Raw genomic sequence first — 12,892 nt, forward strand, 5'->3', positions numbered from 1 at the left:
TTTTTGAATCTGCTGCCTTCCAGTTCCGTGGGACACCTGCTTGTCCTGGTCTTACGAGAGAGGCTGAAGAGCAGCCCAGGTTTGAGGACTTTGCTCCTCCATCAGCCCGGAGGAGCTGATGCAGCTGCAGAAGAGCACAATGGAGTCTCATCCGCTTCACACCTCAGCAGGGAAATGTCAGATCAGGCCCCGATGCTGCGAAAGGATCCACCCCACATGACGTCTCAATGACACCCAGACAGGCCTTGTGCCAGATCCAGGCCTTGAGTCAGACTCAGAACATGGAAATGTTCTAATCCTTCGGTTGGTGAGCAGCAGCACCCGGGCCTTTGGGTCCAGAGACAATACCCCTGACAGCATCTTTAAAGGGTCCTGGCTCTAGCCTGCTACCAATCCCGGTACCAAGGGGTGTATGGGGGAGGGATGCAAACAGAGGAGAGGGGAGTCATAAACCTGCAAGCGGTTTCACCTCCAGCCTCCTCCATTTTTTTCTGCCTCTGCCAGACCTGGTGCACCGGTGGGCTGGGTCTCCTGTGCCCCACCGGTATTTCTCTGGCTGTTCTGGGCACCGCCACCTGGGCTTCTCCAGGTATTTTATTCTCCGTGACCCACCAGGGTTTTACTGCACCACAGAATAGCAGTGGCCTTTTCCCCAGACAACCCTTCAAGAGGACCCATACGGCATTAAATAGCCAGATCCACCACACCCGTTGTACTGGGTACTTTATTAATTCAGAACACGGAATATACCATAAGAAGCTGGGGCCAGACACCCCCCGCACACACACTTACTCTGCTGCACGCACTGGCTGTCTGCACATTCACAGTTGTAGCAGATACAAGATCCATATCCTCCTGCTCCAAAGCCACAGGCCTTAGTCTTTTAAGGTCAGTAAGAATCCCTGTTAACAGTATAGGGCCTATGACCCATAGTTGGAGCAATTCTGAGTCCATCCAGGAGAGGGCCGCTGAGCACACAAGCACTAGCGAGTTCCTCACAACACAGAGGTTGTTTTAGTGAGCTCGAGAGGTGAGAGATTTGGGGCAGAAAGAGACCACCATCCTTCCGCTCTGTGTACTCCTGCCAAGTTAAGAGAGTCTGAGCACAGTGTATGAAAGACTGAGTTGGTCAGAGCATGAATAGTCCTTGCCTGATACATCAGTGTAGCTAATCTTCCTTCCCTTATTCCTCCCTGACACAGCAGCTGGCATGACGGATTAACCATAACCTGGAACATCAATGAGGATCCCACAGACAATTCATGCCTGCAAATAACACTAGTGGCCACCAGGTGTCACTGTTGCTCTTCAGAAAGGCTGGCAAAGGAGTACTTCTCTGGCAGTCAAAAAATAGAAAAAATTACCCTTAAAGGAGCCATGCAGCTAGTTCAGTGCCTGGCTAGCACTCATGGTCCGCAGCCTCCAGACCCAGCTGGGAAGCAGTCTCCTAAGTCCAAAAGCAGCGTGAAACTTAAAATCTCTTTAATTGTATTCCTTTAGGAAAACACTGGGGCCTGAAGCTACGCTGGGGGTGGCGCCCTCCCTGGTGGGCAGCCGGATGCTCTGGTAGCTGCTGCCATTCACCGGGACTCGGTTCCTGGAGTCCTTCACCCGCAGGCTGGCGCCCCTGGTAATGAGGTCGGCGTAGCCCTCCTTGTGGGAGAAGGCATAGCTGGAGCGCCGCTGCAAGGAGCCCCTGCGGAAGTGCGACTTCAGCTCCACGGTGCTCTCCGCCACCCGCGTGTCCCTGAAGCGAATCTTCTGCAGGGGGGCCAAGGAGAGAAACGTCACCACCACCAAAGGGAGAGAACACTCGGGCTGAGAGAGGCAGCTTGGCCCAGGGGTGAAGGCACCAGCCTGAGAGATCTGGGGTCTGCCCCAGCCTCTCTGTCTGGCCTGGGACAAGTGTCTTCAGCTCTCAGGTTCCCATCTGTCACCTGGGCAGAGCAGGTCCCCTGCAGTGCAGGCTGGCTCCCTCCCACCCGGCCAGCGAGCAGAACCAGGGGAAGGCAGCCTCCCGCTAGCGCTGCTCAACCCGGAGCCTGAGGGGGACATCGATTCAGCTGGCTTTGCTTCTAGGCCAGTGGGGAGCCATCAGACCTACCCCCAACTAGGAGGGGAAAGCAGGGGGTGCTGGCAATGTATATTCCTGCTCCTTCAGGCACAATGGGGGTGAACGGGTAATGCTTGGCCATTCCCACCACAATGCAATGAGAAAAGGCCAGGAGATTTCAACTCCAATGAACATACAGGATCTTGTTGCCAAGGACGGGATGGCATCACACTGGCAATACAGAAAACCAAAGGGCCCTTTCATAGATGCCGTAGGACATGTCGAACAAGATCAGACTCCAGCCCAGCATCAGGGCTCCAATCATGGCCAGTACCTGACACTTCAGGGGAGCCTGTATCAATGTATCTTGCCGTGCCCGTGGTGGGTTGGCTCATTTCTTCCTGACCACCAAGGTGATCATCTGGTGCCCTGAAGCATGAGAGCGGACTGTCCTTACCCCAGCACGTACGGCAACAGCCAATCCCTTTAATAAATCCAGCCACACCCAGGCTAGAGACGTGCCTGCTCAGCGTGGCAATGGACCCTTCAAGAATAGCCCAGGGCCTGGATTGCGAGGGAAGGGCCTTCAAAGATGCTTGTCTCCCACCCCATCGCCCAGAGCCACACTTACATGCTGAATGGCGCTGGTGCCTGTGATAACGCGGAGCAAGCGGACGGTGAGGGAGGGGACGGTGTTCACCACCACACACAGCAGGATGACGGACAGGACATACGGATCGGTCAGGGCGTTCTGGGAGGCATCTGTCAATAGGACGCAGGCCAGGGTGAGTCGCACAGGAGATGGGAAAGACCATAATGACTCTACCTATCTCCAGGGCCCGGTTGGCGGGGATAGAGGGTCTGAGACCGCACCCTGAGGCAACTGCAGCGTCCAATGCATCATCCCAGCTCACACGGCATCAGTACGCCGCTCTCCCAGCACAGCCCACCGGACCATGCGGAGGCAGGGATACAGCAGGAATGGATCAGTCATGGATTTAGGGCTCTGCCCAAGGCCAATGGGATCATGACTCAGATCCGCCGGGGAGAGAGGACTGGCATCTCCAAACACTCACAACACCCCCAGGATGTGGAGGGAAGCCTGGGTCCGACTTCCTGCTTCTGACACCGCTGAGCAGGGGGCGAGAGAGGAGGGCTCAGGATAAATGGGGCGGGAGTGGGGAGAGGGAGCGACCCCAGATGCGAGTCCCTCCACCATGGGGTCCCTGGGAGTGCCCTTACCTGGAAAGCGGAAGATGGTAGGGGCTTCTCTGAAGACCATGAAATTTTGAGTGAGGAAGGAGAAGAGGCAGAAGAACAGCAGGCTGCCTGCGACAGTCAGGAAGGACAGAATGGTCCAGAACTTAATGTCCATGATGATCTGTCCAGGAAGAAGCAGAACTGGCAGCCCGTTAACCCTTTAGACTCTGCAGCCAGCTCTGGGATTGAGTCCAGGAACCGGCAGCCTCCACTCCCCAGAGCTGCTCGCGTAGCCTTCAACCTAGGAGAGTTCTCCCAGGCCTTTGACACAGCAGGTGGGACTGGCCCCTGCGCTCGGCCCTGGCCTAATTCTTGGCCCGTTAACTCTCCTGCTGATTGCCAGGGGAGCAGTTAGGCCATGGCTGAGCGCTGAGGAAAGTCACTGCTGCCAAGTGGGCCAGTCCGGTTGGTGGTAGCAGGGATGGGCTCTAACGGTCAATGCAAGGGGGCACCCAAATCCAATTCGCCCTTTGGAAAACCTCCCTCCGCGCCGATTAGACCCACTCTGGAAAAGGCTGAGGGCGGGTCTACATCAGAGATGCAGCTCAGGCAGACATGCCCGGGGCAGCCTGGAGTGACCTAGTGCATAAAAACGCTGGGGCAGCCGCAGGGGTAGCAGGAGGGGAAAGCCGCCCCGAGGACACGCCTAGCATCTCAGCGGGGTTCGTCCTGGGGCGCTCACCCCTTCCTGCCACCCGCAGCACCAACTGCTGCACTTGCTCAATCAGAGCTCCTGCCGTTGGAAATTACACCTCCAGGGCCAGTGTAGCTGTTCCCTAAGAACACAGAGCTTGCCAGGGGGGCTTGTCTGGTGCTAGCAGAGTGCGGCCAGGGCTAGCAATGGCTGGGAAGTGTTGGTGTCACCCCCTGGCAGGGGTGTAACCAACAGGGGAGATCTCCAGCACTTCCCCTAACGGAACACAGGCTCATCTGGCTCATCTTATGTGGGGAGGGGTAGCTCAGTGGTTTGAGCATTGGCCTGCTAAACCCAGGGTTGTGAGTTCAATCCTTGACGGGGCCATTTAGGGATTTGGGGCAAAAATTGGGGATTGGTCCTGCTTTGAGCAGGGGGTTGGACTAGATGACCCCCTGAGGTCCCTTCCAATCCTGATATTCTATGATGATCTCCTAGTCTGGGAGGCTCAAAGGGGTTGAAAATGTTTTCGACAGAGGAGCCCACGAGGGAACGCCGTTTCACCAAAATCAAAACGTCCCACGGGGACGCGGTCATTTCAGTGACACTTTCTACGGGAAAAGACTAATGGGATCGTTTTGACTTTCTCGTTTCATTTCAATAACGCTGAAACATCTCCCTTTGCCACGGTCACAAGGGTTCAACTTCCTCACTTCAGTTTTACTTTTAGAGTACATGAAAAGTTCAGTGCTAGTGTCACATTTAACATTAGACGTGTCTATGGACTCGGATGCACTGAGGCTGGAAATGAGAAGGTTTCCAGCCGTCAGAGGGAGGTTCTGGAACCGCCTTTTAAGAGGAGCAGAGGGGGCAAACATCCGGAGCTGGCGATGTTTATGAATGGGGTTATTTGCTGGGCTTCCTGCAACAGCATGGCCTGGAATCAATCCACAGACAGTCCCTCCCTAAGTTCCTATATTTAATATACTAGAGTTGAAACGAGCAATAACCAGTAACGTGGAAATGACACGTCTGTACTTCTCAATCCCAAGCGTTGGACCGTTACTGGAACGAAACGTTTCGCTGGCCCTGACTAGAAATGTTCTCCGGATTTTCATTCCAGGGGAAATGCTGGTGTTTCACTCCGATCCAGAATAAACCGTTTGCCCAGAATTCTGGGTTCCAAACAGCTGTACAAAGCAGCTTCCTAACCCGGTGCCTCCTGGCTGCAAAACAGCCTCTTCTTCCTCGCCAGAGCCAGCCCCTTCCCCAACTCACGCCAGCCCCCCGTGATGGCTCATGCCAAGCCGAGCCAATCTCCCTTCAGACTGCTGCGCCTCCCCCCACGTGGCCAGTGGCTGTCTCCAGGGAACCCGTCCAGCCACAGATGGTTAGAACCGACCAGGCCAGCTTCAGCCCTTGACTCTGGTGGAACGACACCCGTTTGGTCCCCGTGTGTCAAGGCCTGGAAACTTGGGGTGCTTTTTAGGCCAACAACCTCAACAGTAGCCCACATGGTGCTGCTCAAGGTCCTACATCTGCTGAGATGCTGCTCCAAATGAGGCGCAGTTTATCCGCTTCTGCCCTGCTACATTTGTCCTGGAGGGTGCCCCCCCCCACCCCCGGCTCCTTGCTCTGAGATGGGGCAGGGGAGCCCGTGGCTCACCTCAGCAAGGACAGACAGGAAGGCCGAGGTGGCCACTGTTATGGCGAAGGACTGGTAATCGCCGACAACCCTGCTGCCGACCCTGTCTTCGAAGGCCCACAGGGCAATGAAGAAGCTCCCCAAGGAGGTGACGGTGCCATGAAGGAGGGTCACGCAGAAGACCCGGTAGTTGAAGAGCTCGTCTCTCTGGCCCACTTTGTAGAGTTCGGGGAATTTCAGGCTCTTCTCCGCGCTCACGTCCTGCCGAGCAGCCAGAAGAAAGGGAGATGGGGGTCTCTGACATGCAGATGCCACCCACATTAATGAGGTCACCCTCCCAGCCACGTTACACGCACACGTGATGAGCCTGGGGTGAGGAGGAGCCCACCCACATGAGCTTGGTAGAGGGGGGAGGAGATATAAAGGAGGGGCCGGTGGGGGAGCCAGCCATCCACCCACATGTGCCGGAGGGAGGGCATGAGAGTTTGCGGTACTGCAGCACCAGGGACACATGTGCAGTCTCTGTGTGTGGCCTTCATACACAGCTAGGAGCTCAGAATGCTGAGGCCTAGATCCCAGACCCCAGCAGATGGAGGAGAAGCAGGCTGAGAGGCACAGGGGAGATGGAGCGCAGCCCCCGCTCACAAACGGGGTGGCGTGAGCCCTTGCTACCATTTCCTAGTGGGGAGAGGTTCAGAGGCATGGAAGTACCATGCACAATCTGATCAAGGACACTTAAGAGGGACACAGCCAAGCCTGAAGGTAGACTGGGCCCTGCCTCAGCACAGTGGGGTGGACTAGATGACCTCTCAAGGTCCCTTCCAGCACGACCTTTCTGAGATTCTAAGTCCCATGGAGCATCTTGGAGGAAAGAAAGATGGAAAGACCGAGCCAGCGACGCTGCAAAGAGCTGACCCCTCCTTGGAGGGTCCATAACCAGGTTGACTGTGTCCTCCTCAAAAGTGACCCGCAAAGGGAAAGATCTGAGTTTGTGCCCTGCTTTGCTTCGCTAAGATTGCCAGTCAGGAGACTTGAAAGGTGCTTTTCAAAACAAGGTGGGGGGTTTCTGCCTGGCTGTTCACTTTAGGAAATTTCTGCTTTTTCTGGCGGTCTCATAGGAAGACCAAGAAATGGGGATGAGGAGTTTTCTTGGCCCTTAACTGAAGGTGCAGGAGGTGCTGAATCTTTACCATAGAGTGCTTTCCTCCCAACAGCTGGTTAGGTGTTTGAGTTAAAGAGAGTATCAACCAAAAGCAACGCGTGTTACTCAGTCCAGGTGCGATTTTCAGACTCCCATTGATGTCAGTGAGCATGGATTTAGGATGGCACTGAGGGTTTCTGGAAATCCCTCCTTCTGACCGCAATTCCCTTCCCTAATCACCCAGGGTCCGTTTCCTTGGCTCTTGCCCTGTCATGCCCGGCTAGCTTCTCAGGCAGCTGCAGAGCTTCTCAGGAAAAACAGGGGAGGCAAGACCTGACATCGGAATATAGCGCCGGATTAATCCCCCAGCGTCCGGCCGGTGGCCCCACCCTCCCACTCTGCCTGCCCAGAGGCCCCTTCCCTGCTCAGCCTCTTCCCCCAAGGCCCCGCCTGCCGCTCGCAAAGGGGGGAGGGACAGAGAGGAACAGAGGGGTGGGAAGGGGGAAGAGGCCATGAGGGGGCAGGGCCTTGGGGCAGAGCGTGGGCGGGGCCTCGGGGGAAGAGGCCAAGAGAGGATGGGGCCTCAGGGTGGAGCAGGGGGGTGGGGCCCCTTCTGCATGTGGGCCTGGCGCCATGGGCGTCACTGTGAACCGGGTACTATCAGAACGTAAAAACAAGCAGGAAAAAAATTAGGGAAAAAAATCAAAAACATTTCAGTCTTTGTTTGTAAGCCAGGTAAGGGCACTAAGCCAGCATCAGCCATGTCCTTTGCAGGTCACCTTTAGCAGGGACTAATCCATCCGTGGTGGAAAGAAGTGTAAACGTCTAAAACACGAGTAACATTGCAACCAGCGTTTGCTATTTAAACCAGAGACAGCGAAGGTCACCCCTGCACCTTCCTGTGAGATACACACTGGGGAACTACGATGCCCAGGAAAGGAGGGATTATGGGAGCTTGATCCCATGATTCCCCTGGTGTTCCTGGGATATCTTACGATGCCAATCCCAGAGTGCACTGCTGCTGGGAGCTGAGCTGGCCTCTCTGGGATACACACGCAGAGGCCATTGTGGCTGGATAGGCAGGGCAGAGGGCTAGCATGCATAATGTGCAAATGTGCTAGCATGCATAATGTGCAGGGGTATTTAATGGGATTGAACACAGTCAAGTGTGGGCAGGCAGATCCCCACACGATGCAGACCCACTGAAGTCAGCGCCAGAGACACTGATTTACTGCAGCTGAGCAGCCTGCTCACAATCTGCGCTACGCAATGGCAAACACACGTATTCGATCCAAAGAATGGGTGGAATGAACCAAGGACCCCCACCCCACAGCCCGGCTGCAGGGCTGTCCCTGGCAGCATGCAGCAAGATGGAAAACGTTACCTGTTCCATCAGTCCCATGGAGAGCACGGGGTAGGCAGTGTAGAACACATTGTAGAGTGCAAGGAACCAGCCCTCATACAAAGGCTAAAGGGGGAGAGATGGGAGAAAGCAATCAGCACAAACCCAGACAAGAGGGACGTAAGAGGAGTCTCATGGGCCCCACAGCCAGAGGGATCTAAAAGAGTCTGATCCAGTGTTCACTGCAATCAGCACCAAGTCCCAGTGGACTCTGGATCAAACCCAAAGTGCCTGCAAATCTGTAGCAGAATGGAGGTTGTGCACTAGCTTCTGACACATTTAAAAAATTAAGGATTAACTATGAAATTGACGAGACAGTGCAGCCAGAGGCCCCAGGGTTGTATGATCTGAGACTGGTCTCCATTTCCTTTATCCTGGTCCTAAATGTTTAATTTTCAATTTGCCGCAGCATGCTGGACTCAAAGGCAGAAGTGGTTGGTAGAAGTTGTCAGTGGGGGAGGCGGCGGGTTTGGCCTCTGGGAAGGCGTGAGACGCCGTTTGGCTTTGTGGGATTAGCACTTTAGCTGGATCAGGATTAAGAATGTTGGTACATAAATGGTCATCACTAGGTTTCAGAGACAACACACCCGTTGAGCTGAATGGGGCAGCTCTCACTTCTCAGAGCTATTGTTTCAGACTCCCTGCGGGCCTCACTGCATCAACGGGCCCTTTGTTCATGTTTGGGAGGTTTTCTTCATGACCATAAGAGCTAGAAATTTAGCTCAAGGTTTTTGAAGGGACTAGTGGTTTTGGGGGCCCAACCTGAGACCCCCTCAAAGGGGCCTGATTTCCAGAGGGCGGGTGCCCAGCCCTTGCTGAAAATCAGGACCCTCTGCAGCATCCCAACCTGGGCACCCAAAGTTCAGGAGTCATTTTTGTAAACTTCGGCCTTATTGTTTTCCAGTGGAAGCAGAGATTCCTAGTGGACAATTCTGTAGCAGATGCTGAATGCTGTAGAAACTCCAGGGCCACATGGAACCCTGGGCACAACCTGGCCTGGATTTCTGTGCCCACCTGGAATGGATTCAGGGAGGCTTTCACCCCGAGGGGATTTTTCACTGCTGAGATGTTGCCCGTGGGTACCTTTGCTGGATGCTCAGTCAGCTGCCTTCCAGGTCTAACATTTAGCCCACTCCAGAAACTGTCCTGGGTCACCTTTCCATACCGGCAGCAGAGTAGTAAAGCAACAAAGCCAAGTGCCCTGTTACAGCAAAGCTGGGCAGCGCAGAAAGGGGCACATTACCAGGACAGAGACAAAGGATACACGTCCACCCCCTCGCAGGTGCTAGTGATGCCAGCCTCAGCCATGGCATGACAGCCCATCCTCCTGTGAGGAGAGGGAAAGGGCTGGCTAGGGTGGCAAAGGGTAGGAGGGGGAGAGAGGGTGCACGACGTGACCACACCCTCCCAGCACAGCCAGGACTGCAGCCTGACCTGGGCCGTGAAGCCGCTGTAGAAAGCAAACCAGATCTGCACCATCATGCCGGCGAAGGTCTTGTAGAAGAAGTAGCGGAGGAACTTGCAGATGCGCAGGTAGGACCAGCGGCCATGCACGAGCAGCAGCCGCTGCAGGTAGCGGAACTGGGCCAGGGCATAGTCGCTGCACTGGACAGCCTGCATCCCCTCCTGCCCGCTAATTCCAACCCCAATGTCAGCCGCTGGAGAGGAAGAAAGAGAGAGAGGCAGGGCTTAAGGGCCTCAGGGTAAACACTATACACGTCCCCAGGTGGGGAAATCAGCCCAGGTCCTGCGGGGTTGGGTTAGACTGCTTTGACTGACCTGCGTCTGCCCTGAGACCTAGCCCCTGCGGGTGAGCTCAGGACCGATCAGCAACAAAAGGGGAACCCCAGGACCACCTGGAGGAGCACGGATTCAGCCTGTGGCTGTAACATACTGGCAAAGTGGCTTGGCCACTAGAGGAGAACAGCTCACGACTGTTACCATCTGACAGAGTCACCCCTCTAACTCGAGTGACCGTGACCTGTGCTGAGCTGCAGAAGGCTACAGGGTGAAGTCCGGCTGATGACTTGTGGGAGGGGTTGCTATCCAGGGAGCCGGAGAAGGTAGGAGCCTGCATGGAGGAGGTATCTGTGCTGAGCATGCAGGGCTCCCTGAGCACACACAATCCCCGACCCGCCAGCTTGAGGCCTCACTCTTGATCATGTTCACGTCGTTGGCTCCGTCCCCGATGGCCAAGGTGATAGCACTCCGGTGCCTCTTCACGAGCTGCACTACGAGGGCTTTCTGCTTGGGGGTGACCCTGCAGCAGATCACGGCCTGGCAGCAGGTGGCCAGGTCTACAAAAGCCTTCTCCACCAAGCTGTCTGCCACTGGCTGGGTCTGAGCCTTGCAGCAGACCAGCCGCGCCCAGAAACCTTCCTTCCTCTTCACCTTCTCCGCAGTGCCCAGGACTTTCTCCTGAGGACAGAGCAGAGACACATGAGATGGCCTCAGACCAGCGGCGCCCCAGGGGCAAGGGGTGCTAGCCCTGTGCCCGAGCCAAACCCCACTTGGCTGGTGGGGACGGGGGAGGATGATTATGAGGTTCTGAGGCTAAGGACCGAGAGTTAGGACTCCTGGGTTCTATTCTCAGCTGCAACACCAAGTCTTTCCGCAACCTCCAGAGAGTCACTTCCTCTAAAACAGGGTAAGAATTGCCCACCATAAAGCAGAAGGGCTAGATTTTCCAAAGTGACCCCGCAATTTAGCAACGTGAGGCCCACGAATGTACAATGGGATCTGTGCTTCTAAACCCCTTGGGTACTTTGCAAACTCTCCCCCTCATTCAGCAAGCATTTTGAGACCCTCAGACTGGAGGCACGATAGGAAGCACAAAGTGTCCAATCCACAAGCCACTGCCAGCATCTCCTTTAAATGTCTCTTCAAGACCCCCTCTCCCCTGCTGCCGAGGAAAAATCTGCCAGGGACCGGTGGTTGGAGGGGCTGCTGGACACTTACGTTATTTATTTACAAAAAGAAAAGGAGGACTTGTGACACCTTAGAGACTAACCAATTTATCTGAGCATGAGCTTTTGTGAAATTGGTTAGTCTCTAAGGTGCCACAAATACTCCTTTTCTTTTTGCGGATACAGACTAACACGGCTGCTCCTCTGAAACCTTTATTTATCTAGTTTTTTTAATTGCTAGTGTCTATAAGCATGAGTTAGATTGGCCTCCCTCTTCCTCATCCCCACCCCTCCGCTCTTCTTAAAGCGTGAACTCTTCAGGGCAGGGCCAGGAGCCACGCCTTCTCGTGTGTTCGGAGCATCACCAGCACAATGCTGAGACTGATTGGAACCGCTTGGTGCTACCGTCATATAAATGTTTGGTAAACATAACTACATTTGGCTTCCTTCCATTCCCGCTGCAGGGCCCGGTGGGGCCAGACCCATCTTCACTTCCAGCCCTAAACTGTTGGCTGGCATTGCTGTGCATTGCTAAACAGCTGCAGTGCTGCGCCCCAGAGGGAGCTGCATTCCAGTGGCAGGTGGGGTGATCCTGGGATCATTCGGGACGGGGAGGATTTGCATAAATTAAGCAATAACCTTGCGTTCGCCATGGGCCCCACCCCAGAATCCACGCAGGGCACTTGGGGTTGGGTTCCTGGGTTCCATCTCCCCCAGGCTTCGCTTAGGCTGTTTTTACCCCCTGCTTTCCTCCCTGCTGGACTCCAGTGAGATAACTACGGTCCATCTGGCACTGCACAGCAAAGGGGAGGGAGCGGCGAAGCATCACCTACCAGGAAGTCTCCGGTGACGACTAAGGCCATCTTCCCCTGGTGCAAGCCCCCCGAGTGCTGCTGGAACCTGCACAGGGCTTCCCTACTGCTGCCCAGGTTGTTGGTGCTCACCCAACAGGCTTCCAGCATCTCACTGTGCAAGAAAGGGGCAGGGAGGGGATGGAACGTGGGGTCAAAGCCAAGGCAAGCCCGGGGGCCACCCAGGGGAGGCTGGGCAGCTCTGGGCATAGGCTGCTGAACCTTCCACGTCTACACCCACACTAGCTGTGACTGTAACCTGGCAGCCAGGGTGGTCTGAGCTGCAGGGGAGACCAGCCACCCCAAGTATTACCCAGGGAGGGGATTGTACTTGGCTGGCGAGCCCCTCCCACCACTCCAGCGACACCTCTCTGCTTCGCACAAGGGCGCCATCGGAGCCAGCCGGGGTCCATCTCCCCGAGCGGGGAATTCACCTTCCCGCTCCAGGGCGGACGTCCGCGTCTGAAGTGCTCCCCCGTGGGAAGGCAGGCGATGGCTGCAGTTCCTAGTCGGCACGATGCCCCCTTCTCCAGAATCAGCCCCCTGCCTGGCACGCAGCCCCGCCCCGAACAGGCCATGCAGACGTAACTCCTAGCCCCTGGGGAAGGGGTGGCTGGGCGTTATGTGGGCTCATGGGGTAGGAGCCCTGTGGCTGCTTTTCCTGCTCACGTTCTGCAGGAGAATAGTGGGCTTTAGTCTCCAGGGGGGCTGCAGGTTGAGAGTGAGGGGCATCGCAGAGCTGTGGAGTGGGGGGGACCCCAGTGCTGGGATAGCAGAGGGCTGGGGGGGGGAGTGAGGGGCATCGCAGAGCTGTGGAGTGGGGGGGACCCCAGTGCTGGGATAGCAGAGGGCTGGGGGCGGGAGTGAGGGGCATTAGCAGAGCTGTGGAGTGGGGTGGGGGGACCCCAGTGCTGGGCTAGCAGGGTGCTGAGGGATATTGTCAGAGCTCTGGAGTTGGCAGGGAGCCCAGGGCTGGGCTAGCAGGGGGCTAGCCGGGGTC

The 12,892-nt window shown here is 55.9% G+C and overlaps 1 protein-coding gene across 1 annotated transcript in view; it reads right to left on the minus strand.

The window, feature by feature from the left end:
• Positions 1-755: 755 nt before the first annotated feature.
• Positions 756-12,892, minus strand: part of ATP8B3 (ATPase phospholipid transporting 8B3) — a 44,165-nt gene continuing 32,028 nt past the window's right edge. Inside the window, exons 20-27 of the mRNA XM_073324681.1 lie at positions 11,875-12,007; positions 10,289-10,553; positions 9,570-9,793; positions 8,118-8,201; positions 5,614-5,853; positions 3,296-3,434; positions 2,685-2,815; positions 756-1,761 (exon numbers count right to left, since the gene is read on the minus strand). Coding sequence (XP_073180782.1) covers positions 1,483-1,761; positions 2,685-2,815; positions 3,296-3,434; positions 5,614-5,853; positions 8,118-8,201; positions 9,570-9,793; positions 10,289-10,553; positions 11,875-12,007 — 1,495 coding nt within the window. The 3' untranslated portion in view covers positions 756-1,482. The remainder of the gene's footprint in view (positions 1,762-2,684; positions 2,816-3,295; positions 3,435-5,613; positions 5,854-8,117; positions 8,202-9,569; positions 9,794-10,288; positions 10,554-11,874; positions 12,008-12,892) is intronic.

This window comes from Lepidochelys kempii, chromosome 25, assembly GCF_965140265.1.
Source record: "Lepidochelys kempii isolate rLepKem1 chromosome 25, rLepKem1.hap2, whole genome shotgun sequence".
In the NCBI taxonomy this organism is placed as follows: Eukaryota; Metazoa; Chordata; order Testudines; family Cheloniidae; genus Lepidochelys; species Lepidochelys kempii.